Source organism: Helianthus annuus, chromosome 5 (genome assembly GCF_002127325.2).
Source record: "Helianthus annuus cultivar XRQ/B chromosome 5, HanXRQr2.0-SUNRISE, whole genome shotgun sequence".
Classification (NCBI taxonomy): domain Eukaryota; kingdom Viridiplantae; phylum Streptophyta; class Magnoliopsida; order Asterales; family Asteraceae; genus Helianthus; species Helianthus annuus.
The window spans coordinates 40,126,699-40,149,496 of record NC_035437.2 but is presented as its reverse complement, the minus strand read 5'-3'; the positions used below and the strand labels follow the sequence as shown (position 1 = coordinate 40,149,496).

At 41.2% G+C, this 22,798-nt stretch overlaps 1 protein-coding gene and 1 long non-coding RNA gene across 3 annotated transcripts; both read right to left on the bottom strand.

The window, feature by feature from the left end:
* Window positions 1-3,001: 3,001 nt before the first annotated feature.
* Window positions 3,002-14,518, bottom strand: LOC110940793. 2 transcript variants are annotated; one of them, XR_002593556.2, is made up of 3 exons: window positions 13,899-14,518; window positions 12,909-12,988; window positions 3,002-3,020 (listed from the first exon to the last, which is right to left on the bottom strand). It is a non-coding gene; the product is annotated as an uncharacterized LOC110940793 (long non-coding RNA). The 2 variants fall into 2 exon arrangements; XR_002593554.2 differs by lacking the exon at window positions 3,002-3,020 and adding an exon at window positions 12,389-12,440.
* Window positions 14,519-21,731: 7,213 nt separating this feature from the next.
* Window positions 21,732-22,427, bottom strand: LOC118492100. The gene has a single exon (XM_035989884.1). The coding sequence runs from the start codon at window positions 22,425-22,427 to the stop codon at window positions 21,732-21,734; it is 696 nt and encodes a 231-aa protein (XP_035845777.1).
* Between the last annotated feature and the right edge of the window lie 371 nt (window positions 22,428-22,798).

Below are 22,798 nucleotides of genomic sequence, written 5' to 3'. Positions count from 1 at the left end.
CAGGATATCGTCGATGAACACAATAACGAACTTATCCAGGTAAGGCTTGCACACTCGGTTCATGAGATCCATGAAGACCGCTGGTGCATTCGTCAGCCCGAATGGCATAACCAGAAACTCGTAATGGCCGTAACGAGTTCTGAATGCTGTTTTGGAGACGTCCTCATCTCGGACCCTCAGCTGATGGTATCCCGATCTCAAGTCAATCTTGGAGTAATAGCTCGACCCTTGCAACTGGTCGAACAAGTCGTCAATACATGGAAGAGGATAACGATTCTTCACAGTCACCTTGTTAAGCTCGCGATAGTCAATACACATTCTGAAAGTACCATCTTTCTTCTTTACGAACAAGACTGGAGCTCCCCAGGGCGAAGAGCTAGGACGTATAAAACCCTTTTCCAAGAGTTCTTGTAGTTGTGTGGACAGTTCTTCAAGTTCTGGTGGAGCTAGACGATATGGTGCTCGAGCTACTGGCGCTGCTCCAGGAGCTAGCTCGATTTGAAACTCAACTTGGCGATGAGGCGGAAGACCAGGTAATTCCTCAGGAAATACCTCGGGAAAATCGTGCCCAATAGGGATGTCTTCAATTCTCTTCTCTTCCGTTGATGTGTTACTAACGAGTGCTAAAATGACAGTGTGGCCCTTTCGCAAACACTTCTGGGCCTTAAGGAAAGAGATGATGCCTTCGACAGCACCACTCTTGTCGCCACGAATCATGAGAGGTTCTTCACCAGAACGAGGAATGCGGACGATTTTCTCCTTACAAACAATCTCCGCTTGATGAAGAGATAGCCAATCCATCCCAATAACGACGTCGAAACTACCCAGTGTGATAGGAATAAGATCGATAGAGAAAGTCTGACCAGCTAAGACGAGGCTACAACCTTTAACTACGTGTGTGGCATCAAGACTTTTACCGTTAGCTAGTTCTACCGTGTGTTTGGTGTTCAGAAGTGTTGGAGTGCGCTTAAGCATTTGGCTAACTTTTACGAACACATAACTAGTATCGGCACCTGAATCGAACAAAACAGTAACAAAGAAGTCGTCCAGAAGAAACTTACCCATCACGACGTTGGGATCGTTCCTTGCTTCTCCCTGACCAATCACGAACACACGACCTTGGGTGCCGTTTCCATTATTGTTACCTTCATTGTTGCCTCCGTTGTTGTTTCCATTGTGGTTCCCGTTTCTTGGTTATTGTTCTGGTTTTGGTTCAGCTGGGGGCAGTTCCTCTTAAAGTGGCCTTCAACGCCACATTGAAAGCATCCTTTGTTGTTACCCTGTTGCTGCCGCTGCTGGCGTTGATTGGGTGGGGCTTGCTGTTGCTGCCGGTTCTGATTCGCTGGATGCTGACTCCTGCAGTCCCTTGCCATGTGACCAGGCTTGTTGCATCGATGACAGTTTCCTTTACCACATGGCCCACTGTGGTGCAAGTTACAGTGATTACATTTGGGGTGATTTCCCTTGTATCCACCCTGACCTTGATTCCCAGAAGACTGCTGACCGGGGCTCCTGTACTCATCTGTCTTTCGCTGCTGGGACTGAGCTGAAGTAGAACCTTTGCCTGAATTCCCATCCCACTTGCGCTTATTGTCGTTGGGAGCATCAGAAGTAGTGGTGCTAATACGCTTGGGCAGCCTGTTCTGCTCAACTGCCTGATCAGTGAGGTGATGAGCCAACTTGACGACTTGCTGAATGGTGCCAAGATTAGCCGAGGTTACATGGCTTTGAATCTCTGGTACCAGGCCCTTAAGGTACAGCTCAATGCGTTTGAAGGGAGGGTCCACCATAGTGGGACACAGAATGGCTAGCTCATTTGACCTCTTTGAGTATGCCTCGATCTCAGACCCCGTCATCTTCAAATTGAAAAACTCCACCTCCAGCTTGTGGATGTCGTCACGACTGCAGTACTCTTCTCTAATCAGTTCTTTGAAACCGTTCCACGGGATGGCATTAGCAACCGCCAACCCAAGCAGTTGAACCTGTGCTTTCCACCAGGTTAACGCAGCACCCTCGAGTGTTCCAGTAGCATACTTCACCCTGCGATCTTCAGGGCATTCACACATCTCGAAAACAGACTCGAGCTTCTCAAACCAGTGAAGAAGGCCTACAGCTCCTTCTGTGCCGCTGAAAGTGCTAGGTCGGCAATCCATGAAGGTCTTGAACGTGCACATAGGAGGCTGTGCAGGTTGACCTGAGGTGCGAGAATAAAAGACAAGGTTAAGCACGAGGGTTGGTGTGTGAAGGTAGGATCTAAACGTCCTAAGATAGGTCGAAGTAGCAGGTTATACCTCCTGCAGGAACAGCCGCGAGTGCCTCAGCAACTCGTTCGTTGATCAGAGCCGTCAACTGGGCTTGAGTGAGGTTGATACGTCCTCCGCGTCCACTTATGATCTTCATCACGAAGCAACGTAAGTGAGAAAAGTGTCGTGAAAGTGCGTAAGTGTGGGACGACGGTAGAGAGTAAGCACACAAGGTTCAAATAGCAACTACCACATTATCTAATGCACAGTGAGAACTATCTAACCGACAATATAACATAAATCATACCACTTATGGTGTCGAGTCTTGCATGTGGAGCGTAGTGTCGTTGTGGATCGTTGAGCACTGTACTGGTTATAGTCTAGCTTTTATAAAAAAAATTTCCCTTTTAAAAACCAAGTTCACTATAACCAATGGCTCTGATACCAATCTGTCACACCCCCAAAATCCACCCTGCGGAGTATCACCGCTTGGAGGCGTGACGTGACCAAGATCGAGCCACCAATCATATTGAACAACATAATTAAGTAAATAAAACCAAATACAATACGATTGGTAACCAAAAGGAAGTAAACCAATTGTAGGTTAACAGCGGAAGCATAAAACATAAGTTCAAAACATAAGTCCATAGTTCATAAGTTTAAAGTCCAAAACGTAGGTTTAATAAGTTCATAAAGTTTATTTATTAAATCCGAGACATATCAGTTCGCATCCCACAACGACCACCTCCATATGCAAGCTCCATAGCATCTAATGACCTGCAAAGCATGTAATAACGAGTCAACAACAAAGTTGAGTGAGTTCACAGTTGGTTGTCCATTTTAGAGTTGTTTCCAAAAACATAGTTTAATCTCATTCGGCTATCCAGCCGTGGGGGTTACCCCATAGTTCGAAAACGTTTATTAGTTAACCATCCCATGTCCACCTTCCCTAGCTATCCAGCCCGGCACTTTGGTCGTGGGGAGCTACCCCAGTATTTTAAACTACCAGACTCGTTTATCATATCGACTACTAACAAAAATCAATTGTGCCCTAGCGTCGGTGTTCTATCACCACCGACGTGCCATAGTCCTTTATTACACGCCCGTCCGACTGGCACGGTGTGAGGTTTGTTAAACCTAATAGCGCTATTAACTAATGACCCGCTCGCCATAGCCTCGGCGATTAAGTCGATACAAAAAGGGAGGGACTTCGCTGATAGAGTTCTAGTCTAGTAAGTCTAACACGTCCCAACAGGACGAGGAATTTACATTCCTGAACACGTCTCAAAGGACGAGGAATCCCTATTCCTGTACCCATTCCCATTCCCACCGGGAAATTACCATGCTTTGTAGAAAAGTGTGAACTCACCTCGTTTTGCTCGGTTAGATTCTCAAATATCGCTAACAGTCAAGGTCGGTCAATCACGTCTACTAGCTTATAGCTAGGGTAGAATCTATTGAGGAGGATGATGAGAAAAGATGAAGAACAAGCAAGACAAAGCCCTTCTTGAAGCTCCACAAGTAGCTACCTTCTTGAATCCTTCTAAGCTAAAAAAGGGACTTGTAAAAATGGAAGATGAAGATGTGAAGAGAGAGGGGGGTGGGTTCGGTTTGGGGAAACCGAATAGAGAGAGAGAGAGTAGTGAGGTTGAGTGTGATATTTGTTGTGATGATGAGGATCCATGAGTTCCATACTTATAAAGATTGTTTCATATATCTTGGCAACTTTCACAAGCTAAATCAATTAAAATAATAGATCATAATCTAGTTAGGAGAGAGTAGTGAGGTTGAGTGTGATATTTGTTGTGATGATGAGGATCCATGAGTTCCATACTTATAAAGATTGTTTCATATATCTTGGCAACTTTCACAAGCTAAATCAACTAAAATAATAGATCATAATATAGCTAGGAGATTGGAAGTATGGTTAAGATCTTGGGTGGGGTCCATGGGGGCTGATTTACGGTTGGGGGGGGGGGGGGGTCTAGTGTAAAAATTGTGACTAAAATGTAACAAGGTAGTTAAATTCCAAGTAATAAACTTACATTTGTTAGTCAGTTTATTTGTGGTGGGTGTTATGGCTTACGGGGACCATGACTAGCCAAGAATAATTAAATAATGTGTTTGACAAATATTTGGCGTCCCAGGTAATGTCCGGTTATTCGGTCGGATACTGTTTCGTTAAAGTGTTTTAATTATTCCGTAAGGCGTCTTGTACATATATTTTTGTAACACAATTAATTCCTAACACATAGGAAAATATTCAGGACCATTTAGTCAAGTTTTCTACACAAGCCAAGTACGTTAACAAACACATGTAAGTATATCACAGTAATCAGAGAGCAGTTTAGTAATTCCACACAGTCGTCAAACACTTTAATTATCAATAATAAATTGTACGGAATACATAGGATTTTGAGGGTTGTCACATTCTCCCCCTGTTAAGAGAATTTCGTCCCGAAATTTAGCGCGTGGTTACTGAGGAAGCCAGTTAAGTTGCGTTGTTTTCCTGATTTTCCTGGGGTGTCACATATACGGCCCCGTATATAATAAAATGAAACTAACAAAGTCAATGCCTTCAGACTCTGTCAGTTTTTTTCATTCCATACGGGCCGTATAACTGTATACGGCCCGTATACACCATGTGTAAAGAATTTGCCTGGTCGTATACAATGGATACGAATAACGTATACGGGCCGTATAACTGTATACGGCCCGTATGAAAAGAAAATTAGATTTTACCCAAAGTATTTAATGGATTTAAGGTGTGAATCACACGAGACATTTTACAGTCGTTAGGTGGTCAAATCTTTCTAAAAATAGAAAAAAATAAAACTTTAACAAGTAACAAAGATTGAAAAACAAAAAAAACGTGTCGTATGACTGTAATAAAAAGGAAGGGTGAGGCATTTGATGAGAGTTGTAAGGAGAAGCGTTTTAATCACTTGTTTTCAACGGAGATATAATGAAATGATTCTGCTAGTGGTCGGGCTTCCAATGCTTACACAGGGTGATAAACAACGCTGATATGAACCCAAACCAACTGCTTTGTCCTGAGTCGTCGGGAAAACTTTTCCTCAGGGGAGGGTGAGTAGTATGAGTCTGAGTCCATTGTGGTTCGTGAATGTTTCGAATCATCATAGAAGACGTGTCGGGTTCTGCTAGAAGAGTATTAGGATTTTGTTGGTTTGTTTCCAAGTAGGGTTTAGAATGTTTGAAGTATTCTTGGTTCAATACCAACTCTTCTGAAAGACAAGAATACAACGTTCATGTATCACAAGGAATGACCGATCTAAGGTAGAGAACCTGATTTAGATACACAAATTCATCTCCGGTTGCTACAGCACAAGCACATACACAGTTTGTGTAGAGATCTTTACGTACAAATTTGCATTATCCTTATGGTTACAAATGAAGTATTAAAAGATGTTTTCTTGACAATATGGTTTCTCGACAAATGAAGTATTATATGTCCTTGCTGCCTCTTCGGTTGGTGTTGGGATTGAACCCTATCAGAGGAACAGACAATGTAAAGCCAAAACTGGATCAGCTCAGTGGATTCAGAATAAGCAGATGCTGATATACATATCTCTCCCCTTGAAAGTGATTACAACAACTGATGACCTCCTATCTGCTGATCTTACTAACTGCTGACCAATAACTGCTGCTCAATTAAAGATCTGATGAAGACTCAAGTCCTGCTGTTTCAATCTACTGCCTTGAGTTAAGCACTGCTGATCCGGATAAGTGCTGCTGGGTTCACAGAGATAGAAGGTTGCAGTAGTAGTTCTAAAGTCTGTTTGTAATAGAATGTAATAGCAGTAGTTAACACAAGCAGTGTCTGTATAGATCAGAGGTTAGAGTTTGTTAGGAGGTTAGATGTCACTTTCATGGTGACGTCAGCTAAAGATGCTCAGTAGTTTGCAAGTGCTTATAAATAGTACAGTACTTTGTACTGTTCTATTAGCTCTTCACATCATTCGTCTTCTTTGCACGAACAAACTACTGAGCTCGGACTGAGGGGGAGTTTGCATTCATACATCATCATTGTAATCGTGTTTGAAATAAATTCAATCATTCGGTTCTTTGTGTAAAGATGTTTGATTAAAGTATTACTCTCATTTGATTGTATGCAAAGTTTGTTATCATTTTAATTCCGCTGCACAACTCATCCATTTTCCATTTTAACTTCAAACAAAAATACAATCAAAAGGAAACTCAGATCCAACAATTGGTATCAGAGCTAGAACAGTCAAATTTGATTTAACAATCATTTTGACGTAAATAGTTCAGCTCAAAACAGTTGATACTGATCGTTTGTTCGTCGTTGAAAAACAGAGTAAGGATTAATCACCATTATAGTTGATTTCTCAGTACCTGTAAAACAACAAGAATGACGTCACAATCTCAGGACGATAAAAACAACATTGGCTCGCTCTTTAAACCACCTATGCTAAAAAGAAATGAGTACAACATCTGGCAGAGGAGGATGGGTCACATCCTCGCTCAACAACGCACAGGTTGTTGGAAGTCTGTTATCTTTGGTCCTCATGTTCCTACAGTGCCAAGCGCTGAAGATGCTAAAAAACAAGTTCCTAAACCTGTTGAAAATTATACTGAAACGGATTATCAAAAATTTGAACTGGATGCTAAAGCATTTAGTATTGTTGCATCAGCGTTCCCCAACGAAATATATGCTGGACTGTTACATTGTAACAGTGCCAAAGAGTTGTGGGACGCACTTAAGGAACAGTTTGGAGGTACCGAAGAGGTCATAGAAAACAATAGGGAAATCCTGAACCAACAGTATGAAACGTTTTGTCATGTTAAAGGTGAATCACTGACTCAACAATTTGAGCGTTTCAGTTGTCTCATCAGTGAACTGAGGCTTGTTAAGGTCACGTTTTCAAACTCGACTCAAAATAGCAGGTTCCTCAGATCACTGCCAGAAAAATGGGACACAATAGCTATTGTCACCAGAACTGCACCTGAGTTCAAGGATCTGACCTTGACCCAACTCCATGGTCGACTCCTGACCTTTGAGAGGGAGTTGAACCAGAAAAGGAAGTTACAAGAGTCAGGGAAAACCGTTGATGATTATTCATTCGGTAACACTGCTCTTCTGGGTCAAGAAGAATCTGGTGGTAGTGGTAAGGATCAGGGTTATGATCACTTCATTGACATAACTGTTGGTGCAAACTTTAACAACCCTGATCCTCACTCTACAGGTTATGCATTCACTGCAAATGAAAACCAGATGTCAGACAATTTAAGCTTTGAACTCAATGATTTACAGCATTTCGACCCCACTGACCTAGAAGAAATGGACATCCTGCACCAACTGGCCTTGCTAAGTGTTAGAACTAGCAAGTTTTATAAGAGAACTGGGAGAAAATTTCCAGGTCTTCATGGGAACCTAAGGGTTGGGTTGGATAAATCGAAAATCAAGTGTTACAAGTGTAACAGGTTGGGACACTTTGCTAGGGAATGTAGGAGTCAAACAACTGGTCCCATAGTCACTCACCCTAGTTCAAATCCTAGACCTCAAACTCAAAACACTGTGCACTATGCCCAATATGCCCCAGCAGCACATGTGAACACTGCTCACTATGCTGTTGCCCCTATGCCAGTGCATTATGTCCAAACAGCTGCTCCACATATCCAATTTGTTCAAACCCCTGCTCCCCAGGCACAAGTGCAATCTGCACCTCAAACTACTGCTCCAGTAGTTACACAACCTGAACAACAAAGTTTCTTTAGTCAAGAGTTTGTTGACTGGAGCAGTATGCCTGAAAATCTTAATGATGAAAATTTTGCACTATATGATGATTCTTCTCACAATGAATTTTGTTTGATGGCATTAGAGTCAATACAGGAGGGGGTTGAATCTGAGGAGGAACAGCTGAAGGTTGAAACAGTGGAAGAGGTGACTGAAGCAGTGGTTACTGCTGTGACTGATGAAGTACTGCTGGGAGAAAGTTCAGGTACCCTGATTGAACCAATGACAGATCTATGGTCTGAAGAAGACAAGAAAGATGAAAAGGCTGGTGAGGAAGAAGAGAGAGCTGATAAGGAAGAAAATCCTAAATGTGATTGTGCAATGATGGCTGCTGCCAAGGTATCACCTCAAGTTCTAGAAAAACTATGTTCTGACAATTGCATTATTGCTTTTGTTAACATCAAAGAGGTGAATGAAAACCTTAGGAACAAAATCTTAACTGATGAAGTCAAATTTGAAAGATCTTTAAAAGAACTTAAAAACAAGTTGACTGAAAAGGAAAAAGAGATTAGCAGTTTAAAAGAAGAGCAAAGCATAACCAAAACCCTACTCCAAACTATGGTAGAAAAATACCAAGTTTGCAAAAAGGAGTTAGAATCCACCCAGATCACTTGTGAAAGATGGGTGGAATCATGCAAAGGGTATGAGGTTATGCTTGAGAAACAGATAAAAAGCAATGTAAAATTTGGGTTTGGTTATAGAAAACATGATAATGAAAACACTGCTTTTGAAAAATCTGTTTCAACCACTGATGTAACTACTGAGTTCATCCCAACAAACAAGGATGGCCAAGAAGTGAAAATCACTGACAAACTTGGTAACAAAATCACACTTGACAGACCAATGGGTCCCTCTGCATTTGAGGAGATTGAAAATCATCAATTTAAACCAAGATGGTCTGATGAGTGTGATATCCTTGAAAATTTCAAGCCAATGGACTTTACATCAATTGATGGTGTTAAGGCTCCAAAAGCTAAAGTCATTCCTCTTAAGGATATTCCAGCAGTGGTCAAAACCTCTGCTACAAAGGAGTCTGAAAAGAGGAAGAAGAAAGAGAAAATTGATAACTTATTTTGTGAATTCTGTGAGAAGAGGAACCATCTAACAAAAGATTGTTTCCATCTAAAAGCTTATGACTTAACCAAAACAAGTGTCACTACTTCAGCTGAAAGTTGCAGTGTTTGTGGTAAAACAAACCATAAAACTCAGGCATGTGTGTACCTCAAAAACTTCAATGAAAAGAAGAATGAGTACATGGCTAAAACATCCTTGAGTTCATCAGCATCTGCACCATCTGTCAAGTTCACAAAGAAACAACCACTGTTTGTGCCAGTTCAAACAGCTGTCACAAAACAGCTGAACCAAACATCTGTCAAAAGAGATGTTCAGGTTACTGATGCACCTCCTGCCAATCAGTTCAGAAAGGGCAAGGAAAAACAGTCTTACCAAAGGATTCCACACGTTTATGAGGTCTACAAAAAGCCCTCTAAACCCAGAGTGAATAGGCATCCTTTCGGTTACCAGCAGTTGATTGGGCAAGACCGCCAACAGTGGTTAGCAAGAAACAGTACTAAAACTGTCCAAACCCCTGACTTAACCACTGCCCATCACACTGCATCCATACCAGACACTGTTGAGACCCCATCCAAAGCCCTGTTGGCTTTGGAGTCCTTAATGAACTAATCCTTTTACTTCATGTGCAGGGAGCTTCTGCATGCTTTGATAGTCTATGGTATGTAGATAGTGGAGGCTCCAGGCACATGACAGGATGTAAAGCCCTCCTCAAAGACTTTAAAATCCATGGTGGGGGTGATATATCCTTTGGAAATAATAGTAAAGGGAAAGTTCTGGGGTCTGGCACAGTGCAATCTGGCAATGTAAAATTTGAAAATGTCAATCTAATAGACAATCTAAAATTCAACCTTCTGAGTGTGTCTCAAATGAGTGACAAAGGGTTTGGGTCATTCTTCATAAAAGATTGTTGTAGGATTGTTGGACCAGAAATGGTCAAAAAGATTGAAGCAATAATTAAAAATGGTCAAACTAAACTTGTTGCTCAAAGAAGTGGCAATGTTTATGTTGTTGACATGTCTAAAGAGTGTCCCAGAGCTGATGCCTGTCTGTTCTCAGCTGCCTCTAACAAAGAGACAGAACTTTGGCACAAAAGACTGGGACACACAAATCTTAAGACAATAACAGAAATTTCAAAAAATGGTTTGGTGAGAGGCCTTCCACAAAAATTGTTTTCATGTCCTGAACATTGCATTTCCTGTTTAAAAGGAAAACAGCATAAAAGTTCCTACAAGTCCATTGAGGAGTCCAAAACAACCCAGTGCTTGCAAATGCTGCACATGGATTTGTTTGGCCCAGTTCAAGTCATGAGCCTCAAAAAGAAAAGATATTGTTTAGTTATAGTTGATGACTTTTCTAGGTTTACATGGACTTTCTTTTTGCACTCTAAAGATGAAACTGCAGGCATTTTGCAAGACTTTGTGACACAGGTTGAAAAGTAATTTGATCTTCCAGTTAAAAGCTTTAGGAGTGACAATGGCACAGAATTTAAAAATAGGGAGTTGGATGCCTTCTATGTGAAGAAAGGGATTGTAAGGCAGTACAGCATCCCTAGAACACCAGAGCAAAATGGGGTTGTTGAGAGAAAGAACAGAACTTTGATTGAGGCTGCCAGAACCATGCTTGCATATTCAGGTTTGCCATTAACTTTCTGGGCAGAGGTAGTAAACACTGCTTACTATGTCCAGAACAGAGTTTTAATCAACCCCAGGCACAAAAAGACTGCCTATGAAATTCTGTACAAAATCAAACCACTGATCTCATACTTCAAGGTATTTGGCTGCCCATGCTTTATTTTGAACTTAAAAGATTCCATTTCAAAATTTGCAGCCAAAATTGATTGTGGTTATTTTCTGGGATACTCAACCACTGCCAAGGCCTACAAAGTGTTCAATGCACGGACCAAGGTAGTGGAGGAGACTTTGGATGTAAAGTTCAATGAACTTTCATCAATGAAAATCCCAGCAAATCCTGCTGAACTGTTTGATCTTGAAAAATTCACTTTTGAAAATACTGCTGTCAAGACTAACAGTGCAGGTCCATCAGAGGATACAACACCAGACTATGGGTATGAAGTCATCATCCCTCAAAGGTCTGCCACCAAAGGGAAAGCATCAGTTGTTCAAAACATCTGTGAAAGCTCAACCACTGCTGCATCAACAGTTGTTGATCAAAGTAGCCCATCCACCACTGCTTCCATATCCTCAACTACTGCTGACAAAAGTCCTCAAACAGTGGATAAAAGTCAGCAGTGGTCTACTCCATTACCACCCATTCCACCACCTTTTGAAGCCACTGCTGGGTCATCAAAGTCACCAGCAGTGGTTAGCTCATATGATACACATTTGCAGCCTTCACCAACAAATGCCATCATACCATACCAAGGAGATTTAATCTTCTTGAGATCTCATCCACCTGATTAAATCATTGGCAACATCAATGAAGGGGTGCTCACAAGAAGCCAAACCCAAAACATTTGTCTTTTTGCTGGTTTTCTATCACTCCATCAGCCAGTCAAGTACCAAGAGGCACTAAAAGACAACAGCTGGGTAGAAGCCATGCAAGAGGAGCTCCAACAGTTCAAGAGACAACAAGTATGGGAGCTTGTACCACTGCCAAAAGAGGTCAGTCCCATTGGCACAAAGTGGGTCTTCAAGAACAAAACAGATGAAAGGGGCATTGTTGTCAAGAACAAAGCCAGACTTGTGGTTCAAGGTTACAGACAGGAAGAGGGGATTGATTATGATGAAACATTCGCCCCTGTTGCAAGATTGGAAGCTATCAGACTGTTCCTGGCCTTTGCTGTCAACCACAACATGAAGGTGTTTCAGATGGATATCAAAAGTGCTTTCCTCTATGGTACATTGCATGAAGAGGTATATGTATGTCAACCTCCAGGCTTTGAGGATCCATTTTATCCTGATCATGTCTACAGGCTAAACAAAGCCTTGTATGGCCTGAAACAAGCACCAAGGGCCTGGTATGAAACTCTTTCCAACTTTCTACTCTCAAATGGTTTCAAAAGAGGTACCATTGATAAAATACTGTTTCTTAAATGGAGAGGGAAAGATTTAATGATTGTCCAAATTTATTGTCACACCCCAACCGATGGCGGAAACATCGGGATGAGACGAAGTGTGTAAAGATTGCTAGAGACGTCATAACACTATGTGACAATACTTAATTAGATTCAAATTTCATTTCAAAAGTAAATGTTACACAATATTCAAAAGGAAATAACAACATTGTTTCAACAAATAACATAACAACAAAAGATAGATAAATTTAGGTGTGTATCTAGCCACCCTAAACTTGTTTCATCAATCATCCATACTTCAATAATCAACCTGCAACATGTATTAAAATAGAGTTTCAATGCAAAAGCAAAGAGCGAGTATACAAGTTTGTTTACATAGCATAATAGAAAAAAAAACTCATATCCAACATGAACATAATAAAATAGTTTCAGCCATGCTAGTTTACGCAGTCCAAGTGATAGCCCAAGTTTCCAATGCGTTAAAGTACCTAACCCAAAGTTTCACTGGAGGTTAATATGTCTCCTCCTAACAATACCCCTCGACTACAAATGGGGGAGGTGCATTACCCCTATAGCGCTACCATTGTTAAGGCGGAACTACACACAAGGATTAAACGTTCACATAGCACAAAATAGTCTCAAGTATCACAAGTTTCATGTTTCATGTTTAAAAGGATAGAGCATGTTTCAAATAAGTTTCAAGTGTCACATGCGTTTAATATAGAATACATGTTGCACCCAAAGTGTTTAAAAGTAAAATGGGTTCGAGTATACTCACAGTGGTTGCGTATAAGAATCCCTTGAAATGACGCACGAGTAAAGATTACGAAACCCAAAAGGACGAACGAAACGGTTATCCTAGACGTTAAAATACCACATAACGATTCGTTAATATTTATAGGTTAAATATAATTCCTAGTATTTAAGGTTTACGGTTATATTAATTAATTATTAACATTATTTCATTTTCAACGTTTCATGTAAAAAGAAAACAATTAATTATCTTAATTACTTATAGATAGGTCTAATAACTTTAGTTTATAAAATTATCCAATTATCTAATTAGCCGAGTAAGTCGATATGAATTAAACTGGTGGGATGAGTTTAGTGATTAGTAGTTATATTTATAAAACTATTTGGTTGAAGAAGTGTTTATATTTTTTTTTATTCTTATATAAATGCGAAACATAATTTTTTATTAAAAAAATATCTTTTTTTTTAATCAAGTATGACATGCAGTGTATGATTAAATACTTGTTAGATTATTTAGATGTATAATTCTTTATATAAACGGCTTTTTTTTTGCTTTACAAACGAAATAAATATAAATAGCTTGTTACACAAAAAAAGAGATCTGTTATTTCTTATAAAGTAAATAGAAATAGATTTAAGGACTTATACCCCTTTTATTTATGTACTGTAAACTAAAAGAAAAAAAACATCAGGTTCAGATTCATATTTTATATGAACCACTTTTATGAGAATTATTGTACTGAGTTTTAGGTGGAAAAAATAAAACATTAAATATACAAAAGATTGGCTTTGTTTAAGTACTGTCATTGTCTCCTTTGTTTAAAAAAAAATCAACACAGACGAAAACCAAGTCATCTTCTTTAATAATTCATATGTAGACTAACAGAAACAAGAACATTCATTGTTTTTATATCTTGAGTTTGATTTAACTATTTCAGCCATTCATCATATACAAATTAATAAAATAAATTTCATCGAAGAGGAACAGAATATATCGAAAACAAGACGAACGAACCTCCGACGACGGTGCGAGTTCCGTCGAATCCCCGGTGAAGTTACCGAACTAAGAACCGAGCTAGGAGCCGAGATCAAACGAAACCCGAAACCAAAACTAACCACGAGACCTGAAATTAAAACCCGATTCCCGACAAGAACAACATCAGCAGCTGCACCACCATCACCGCTGCAGACGGTGGTGTCGTCGCCTGCCGCCGCCACAGCTCGTCGGTGCTCGACGCTGGCTCCGACCTGTTTATTCTCTCTCTCCAATTGCTGCTTATAATGTCACTCTCGTTCACCGAAGAAGTGAGAGGGGTAAGAATGAGGGTGTGAGGGTGCGACTGTTGTCGGAGAACTGCACCGGCAGTCGCCGGTAAAGCGGCTCCGCCTGTTATTCCGGTCGCCAGAATATAAACGGTGGGAGGGAGTGGATGTGGTGTGAAATAACATTGATTTTTTTGTAGGTTGTGACTGAGTATGTGGTGTTTGCAAAGGGAGAGGGGAGTGAAGATGATGGTGTTGTCTGTGTTGTGAGGTTTGGAGAGGATAAGGCTTGTGAGTTAGGGTTTCTCCAAAAGAAAGTGCAGAGAAAGAGATGGGAGGGAAAACAGGTCAAGTGTCGGCTGTTTATAAAAGATGATTAGGGTTTGATGTATTTTAGTTTTAGGAAAGACCATTATAATCCCTAAATTTTGAAGGATTTAGATAAATTAGTTGAATTAGCTTAGTTTTAAGTTATATAACATAGTTGACCAACTACTAGGTTATACGTAAATTCTAAATGAACCAATCTTTACAACTAAATTTAATCTATCCTTAATTTTAAAGTTTAACGGGACTAACTAGATTATTATAAAAATAAGCCTTTAAATAGTAAAATCAATTGATTAAACCATGAATAAATAACCATTTTTTTTCATAATGAATCAGACCAAAGATAAAGATTTTTCGACGATTAAAACGAAACGACGAATATTAGGATACAAAGTTTACAAAAATAGGAATATGAAAAATGGTTTCTAAATATGGAAAGTTATGAAAACACGGAGCGTTACATTTATGTGGATGACATTATTTTTGGAAGCACATGTACCAAAATGTGTGAAGAGTTTAGAGAACTCATGACAGCTGAGTTTGAAATGAGTGCAATGGGTGAGCTGCAATGCTTTCTTGGTCTCCAAGTACAGCAAATGCAAAATGGAACTTTCATTCATCAAAGCAAATATGCTAAAGAACTTTTAACCAAATTTGATATGAATGATTGTAAACCATGCAGCACACCCATGGCCACAAATAAGCTGGTCATGTCTGATGAAAAGGATGAGCTGATTGACCAAACACTTTATAGGAGCATGATTGGGTCTTTATTGTACCTAACTGCATCCAGACCAGACATCATGTTTGCAACATGTGTCTGTGCAAGAAGTCAATCAGCTCCCAGAAAATCTAATCTCATTGCTGTAAAAAGGATTCTCAGATACATAAAAGGTGCTCCCACACTTGGTATCTGGTATCCAGCTAATGGGAATTGATGTGGAAAAAGTAGTTCAACTAATTAAACTAAAATTACCCTAAATTACGACTCAAGTAATAAAAATCTAGACTCCTAAACCAGACTAAACTACTCACCGGCAAGTGTACCGGTCGACTCTAGCACAGAAAAGTAAGTCCGGATGTCGAACCCACAAGGACTCTACGAATTACGTTAACGACTCAGTTAAGACTAAATACTGACACGACTAACAAATATTGTGTTTGGGGGGGGTTTTTGCTAAAATCCTAAAATTGTGATTAAATTAGAATTAACTAAAGCACGCACGAAGAACTAAGGTTTTGATTCAGATGAGATTAAAGACTACCTAGACATGAATCCGGTTTGACAATGAATGGACTTTTAACAGGTTTATTGTTGTATGGAGCCGGGATCGTTAAATACTAAACCTTAAGGTATTTCAATGCTAAGACTTCCCGACCCTTCTCAGGAAGAAACCTAGGAAACCCTACAAGGCTGTTATGATTACCGACTGTTAGATTTCCTCTCAGTCCTCTAACGATTCTAAAAGTGCCCTAATATGACTATCTACCTCTCAGCGCGATAATCTAAGGCAGTTCTAGGTTCTGACTTGACTTACTAGACACAACTGCAATTAGGGAACTAACCTCGACTTCTCTCAAAATCTAATTTAGCTATATATTGCACTGCGACCTAATAACTAACTCGAGCCTCTCAGCGACAAGCTAAGCAGAATACTTACTTCTAATTATATTTTAGTTACTGTTTCTAAGGCTATCGGCCGATTTACCCAAAGATTACCCGAACCCGCAAGGATGCAAATAATCAACACAGACCTATGTTGTGATAAAGACCGTCACTAAGATCTATGTGAAACAGCAAGTAATCCACAATCAAAGGTAAATACGCATGTGCACCAAGTCAAAAATTCTAGAACACGTTACTTTAAAAATCAATCCATAATCAAACAAATGAAAACCATTAAAAGATCCAAAACAATGATCAAACCATCATCTAGTCTAGGCAGTTACGAAGATCTAGCCAAGAAACATCATGTCTAACGAAAACAAATCAGTTTCAAAACAAGAATTCATGACTAAAGTGACAAAACGTGAAAGTAGTGAAAAACGGGAGGTAAGACCCGAGTTATCTTCTTTCCTACGCTCCGTGCTTCGATCCTATGATTCTTGTACGCTCGAACGCCTCGAAAACCTTCAAAATCTGCTGAGAAAATCGCCTTAGGGTTCTTGATTCGTGTCCTCTTGTTGTTGATGATAAAATATTCAATTTATATGAAACCCTAGTCGACCATCATATCAGGCGTGTCAGTTACACCAGTCGCGTAGCGCGACTGGTAAAGGATTCTCTCTCGCGCTACACCAGCGCATCCCAGGTCAACGAAAAATCAAACTGTGGCAGTAGCGTAGCGCGACTGGTAAGGGTGTCACCCTAGCGCTACGCGAGTGGGACTTTTTCATAGAATGTTGCTTCCAAAAGCTAGTTCAACTCTCCAAAATCCTTGAAAATTATTCTAACACCTTGTGTATTGATTCCAGGACTTGACATTCGACATTCCAGCTCGGTTTTGCTCCAATTCCAGCATTTTTGTGTATCACGACCTGGAAAACGCAATACAGATCAATAGCACGCAATTCTAACCTAAACTAAACTAAAAATAACGATAAAATATACAAACTATACACGATAAAAGTATGTATTTTGCAATACATCAAATATCCCCACACTTACTCTTTTTTCGTCCCCGAAAAAGAATTATGCAACGGAATCATAAACAAACAAACACTCGGGCTGAAAATCATAGGTATATTTAATTAAAACCAAGACTTGCGTTAGCTGCGATTGCGGATATATTGATCCACTCTAAACCCGAATCTAATCCTAAACCCTTATCATGTAGATTTAGTTCAAGTGCGGTCAGTCTACCTAGGGTCTCACACTAGAATCAACAGTCCACCTATTCCCAACTCAAGCTTATAGGGCTAAAAGAACGATCATTTGACCAATTCCTAACCGTTTTATACCAAGATAAAGAGAGTTTGACATCAAATCTAATTTTTTTTTCTTTTTCTCTTTTTTTTTTCTTTTTTTTTCAGCTTGTTTTTTTTTTCAAATTCATTTTCGTGAGACTAGACGATGCTTTCCCTAACCCAGCGGTATTCCGACTGTAGAGTCGCTATCCCCAATCACAGATTACATAGGTTTCGGTACTTTTATTCGGCAAGTCGATTTCACACATCCCAGAGGCATTCCGGCTGTAGAGTCGCTATCCCCAACCACAGATTACATAGGCCTGTGTTACTTTCATTTAGTTTCTAGCTCACTTTTATTTATTTTTTTTTTCAGCGAGATATGACAAAAAAACTCTAACCATCTTAGCTTATAACGGCACCCCTTATACTATTTTTGCCAGTTTTAGTTTCCCATATTTCCCAGGCGAGAACCCACTAGCAGACCGACAATTAAGGTATATTAACTCAAAGGGATTTAAAACCAAAACCCGGGCCTACCCACATATCCCTAACTAGACGCAAGCTTGATTTATTATGATCTCATATTATTATTATTCAAACCCGAGCAATCATTTGTTTTTTCTATCATTTTCCGTTAAAAATGCAAACTTCTTTTTATTTCGAAAGACATTTTCTGATTTTTCAATTTTTTTTGTATTTTTTCAATTTTTTTAATTTTTTTGGATTTTTATAATTAAGACTCGATTATTTACATGTATTCCTATCCCCACACTTAGAGATTGCATTGTCCCTAATGCAAGAACGAGAATACGACTCAAACTAACTAACTACTAAATAAATAACGAACTAACGAAATAAAAATAAATACAACAACAAAAGGGAAACGACTTAGCTGATATGTGAGACTGTCAAAGTGCCAGTCATTTCCACATAAGCCCTCCAATTCGAAACGCGCTCAGCAAACAATTCAACCTCGTACACGCGAACGAAAGCGGCTAACATAATCACCTATCAAACAACGAACAACCTACCAACATGCCATCATATATATATATCTATCAAAATAACAGCATAAGTTGTTCTTCAAACCAACCCAACCTACCCAACCAGTTTAACGTATATCAATATCAAGTACAGACCAAACAAACTAGGATGAAAACAGCAATAAAGAAAAATAAACATCAAAAGATATCATCAGCTGCTGCTCATCCTCCTGTACTCCATCCACAGTCTCTAGCCACTGTCTGTCTCGTGGCTACTCGCCTCATAAACCTGATAAGTAGAAACAGAACCTGCCGGTGCACCACGTTCCCTGTGTAGTAGCTCAATCATGCGCTCCAGTCTATCAAATCTCTGCTCCACATAGCCAGAGAATGACTCTAAAGTAAGGGGAACTGGTAATGGAACTCTCCTCTCAGCCTGCTGTGCCGGCTGTACCGGTGACTGTGGCGGCTGCTGAACACCCGACGGTCCTGCCTCCTGCTGAGGCTCAACTACCTCTACCGGTCCTCTCTGTCGCGGCTGAACAGGTGGGCCCTCTCTAATCGGCTCCCAGCCGTACGGTGCCTTCCATGATGCTATTCCTGCCTTCTGCAGGTCCTCTAACCCAAAGATCGCAGTAGTCGGCCCCCTATGTAAGAACTCAGGTCGATATACATCTAAAACCCCCAACTGTGATGCAATCCTAGTAATGTAGGGGCCCATATCCAACCTAGCTCTATTTCCACCTCTCCTACCTCGACTAATCGAGTCTACCAACACGGTGGCTAAGTTAAACTCTCGCCTCTGCACCCTACACATCAACACAAACAACTCAATCCAGTTGGCCTTATTCTCCCCTGATTTCCTACCTACCAACGTAGTCGCCAACAACCTCAGCACATACCTATATATCGGATTCCTAACCGTAGTAATCAGATTTGTCTGGCCAAACTTCGTATCCGATATCGACTCCCAGAACGCCTTCAACTCTCTTTTCCCCACACTAAACCTCCTATTCTCCACATACGCACCCCTCAGACAGGTCGAGAACTCGGGCCTCCTAACCTCATCCTCAGTATATAAGCCCGAAATAACCGCGAACCGAGGTACGTTCATCTCATACACCTTCCTACCAGAACTGAATGATAACGCATTTCCCTGCTCGAACTTACCTTCCTTATGATACCACGTACTGTGGAACTCTAGCACAAGCTCTACGTACTGTGGCTCAATGCAGTTCATCGCAGCTATTAACCTCTCTCCTAACAAATCTCTAACCTCCTGCTCAGCTCCTATCTCACCCAACCATTCCCAGTGTATTATCCTATGCTGAAGCAAACCCATTTTCTTAAACTTATTGAACTTGTCCCATTCGTACGTATCCTCTTCGAACTTGAGGATCGGATGGTCCTCTCTGTGCATCTTACAATCCGGGATGAAGCTATACTTATCATATGTGATTTTTCGTAGATTCGGATCATCGGGTGCTATCTGAATGATTGGCGTTTCGACAACTACCGGATCCTGTCCCGGTGCAGTCTGGCCCGCGGCCCTTTTCCTGGCGCGACCTGCTCTCGCACTGCTCGCCATATCTGCAAAACAATTAACATTCAAGACAAACCAAGCAGATCATCAGTAATAACAAACTATTTTTGGATTTTTTTTTTTTTTTTTTTTTGTACAGTCGAACACTGGCCGTATAGCATTTCGTTCGCGGCCATTATCCGATACAAGTGACTTTTACGCATATCGGTCGAAAACCAAATCAACTATGCCCGAATGGAGATTGAGTACGAGCAAAGTGATCCGATTGTCAAGCGATGTACATCGCGCAAATTGACACTGGACAAGACTTCAAGACGACTCGACAAACTAAAGACAACACTAGATGACTCACACGACGCAAACTTGACGCAAAAGACGCAACATTTACCCCCTTCCGGCACTTTGCTCGCCCTCGAGCAATCCCAAGTGCCGAAAATTAGACAATCCCAAAGTGTGGAAGCAATGGATGCGGCGCGCGTATGTTTGATAAAAAATTTCGAAGTTTGGTGACAGGGCGCGCGTCACATCCCCACACTTGAGTTTTATTTATCCCATAAAGGTTAGCGCATAAGAACTCGATCAATAAGACACGGACAAAACCACCCCACCCGTAGAAATTATCACACCCCCAACCTCACACCTCTCAAATCAAGCAACATGTCCAAAACCAACCCATGCCACCCGCATCCGTGCAATAATGAACAAGCACACGCAAACCATTATCCTACTGATGCAACTCGATACCCGTAAACAGCATACTAACAACTTGACCAAACAAAACTGAGGTTGACACTCGACACCGACTCTAGTACAAACGTCAGACTCGACTCAATGACTCGACAAACTCCAATGAACTAACCAAAGTCCCGGACTTAAAATAACAACTGAACAGAAAGAAAAATGCGAGAAACGTACCTGAATGGCTGTAAAATATAAGAAACGGGATTATGAAGTGGGTTGTCGGCAGCGAGTGTGGAGGAGGATGTGGCTAATCGGCTGTATGTGGGTGGTGTGGAGGTTAACGGTGGCTGAATGGTGCGGGTGGAGGTTGAACGGTGGTGAGATTGTCGGAGGTGGGTGGATGTGGTGATGGATGATGGCCGGCCGGAGCGGAGGTGGAAGGGTGGTCTCGGAGTAGGAGGGTTTGGGTGAATGGAGATGGGGGGGTTGATGATTTGGGAGGTGGAGGTGGTGAACGGGATGGCCGGAGGTAAGGGTGTGGTGGTGAAGGGGGGTTATCGTGGTGAAGGGGGGTTATCGGCGGTGGGGGTTGAACAGGTTGAAAGTGGTGGAGGGTTGGGGATGTCGGCTGTGGAAAGGTTTGGGGATAAGGTTGTAGGTTTTCATGTTTTTATATTTTTTTTTTTATTTTAGTTGGGCAGTAACGTAGCGCGAGAGGTATAGGTGGTGTGGTGGCGCTACGCGAAGGGTAGGTTCAGGTGAAAGGGTTCAAAAGGGTAAAGGTTCAAACGGTTCAAAGCTGCAAATGAACCCCGAAGGGCTCGCGTAGCGCGAGTGAAGGGGGGGGTACCCGTCGCGCTACGCGACTGGGCATTTTGGACAGTAGGTTCGTGGGATTTTTGGTTTTATGCCTTAGAAAAATTTTTAAGTTTTACCAACCCATTCCCAAGTCATCCCAAAATTTTCTAAGTATGGGACTTACCTGAGACCTCGTTTTCTTCAAATTTCCAGCTCCTCAAGGCACGTTTCCTGCAAAATTTCTCAAACACACACGAGACACGAAAACAAAAACTACGAAAAACACAAGAAATACGCAATTTACAAACGGTACAAACTCTACAACCGAAACCTTACGCAATTACTGTTCGGCGAAGGTGGGTGGGTCCTCTAGAGGAATTTCTTCCTCTTCGGTAGCATCAATTGGACCTCCCAAGTAATGTTTCAAACGGTGGCCATTCACCTTCCAAACTCCCTTATCAACTTCATCGTAAAGCTCAACCGTGCCGTACGGAAACACTTGTTTAACCACGTACGGTCCATTCCACCTCGATTTCAGTTTACCTGCTATCAATTTCAAACGGGAATTGAACAAGAGTACCTTGTCACCTACCTTAAACTCTTTCAAACCTCGCAACCTTCGATCATGCAATGCCTTTGATTTTTCCTTGATGCTCCAAGATCTTTCATATGCGGCATCCCTCAAAGCTTCCAACTCGTGAATTTGGAAGAATCTCCTCCTTGCGGCTTCGGTAAGGTCAAGGTTCACGGTTTTCAACGCCCACAACGCCCTATGTTCTAATTCAACCGGGAGATGGCAAGCTTTGCCATATACGATCATAAAGGGTGTGGTGCCTAACGGTGTCTTATAGGCGGTGCGGAATGCCCACAAAGCGTCGTCGAGCTTTTCCGACCAATCCTTCCTACTTTTTCCTACCGTTTTCTCAAGGATTCTCTTCACCCCTCGGTTTGCATTCTCTACTTGGCCACTAGTTTGCGGGTGATATGCGGTGGAAAGACGATGAGTGACACCGTATCGCGCAAGTGCCTTTTCCATGGCGGAATTGCAAAAATGCGTGCCACGGTCACTTATTATAGCTTTAGGTATCCCGAAACGTGTAAACAACTTCTTGAGGAATCTCACCACCACTCGGGCATCATTGGTGGGCAAAGCTTGAGCTTCAACCCACTTAGAAACGTAGTCAATGGCCACGAGGATGTACCTATTCCCGCTAGAAGACGGGAAAGGTCCCATGAAATCAATGCCCCAAACGTCAAAGACTTCCAATACTTGGATTGGATTTTGAGGCATTTCATCCTTGGATGAGATGTTGCCGGTACGTTGGCAACGATCACAAGTCCTAACAAACTCTACGGCATCCTTAACTACCGTCGGCCAATAAAACCCACTATCGAAAACTTTTTGTG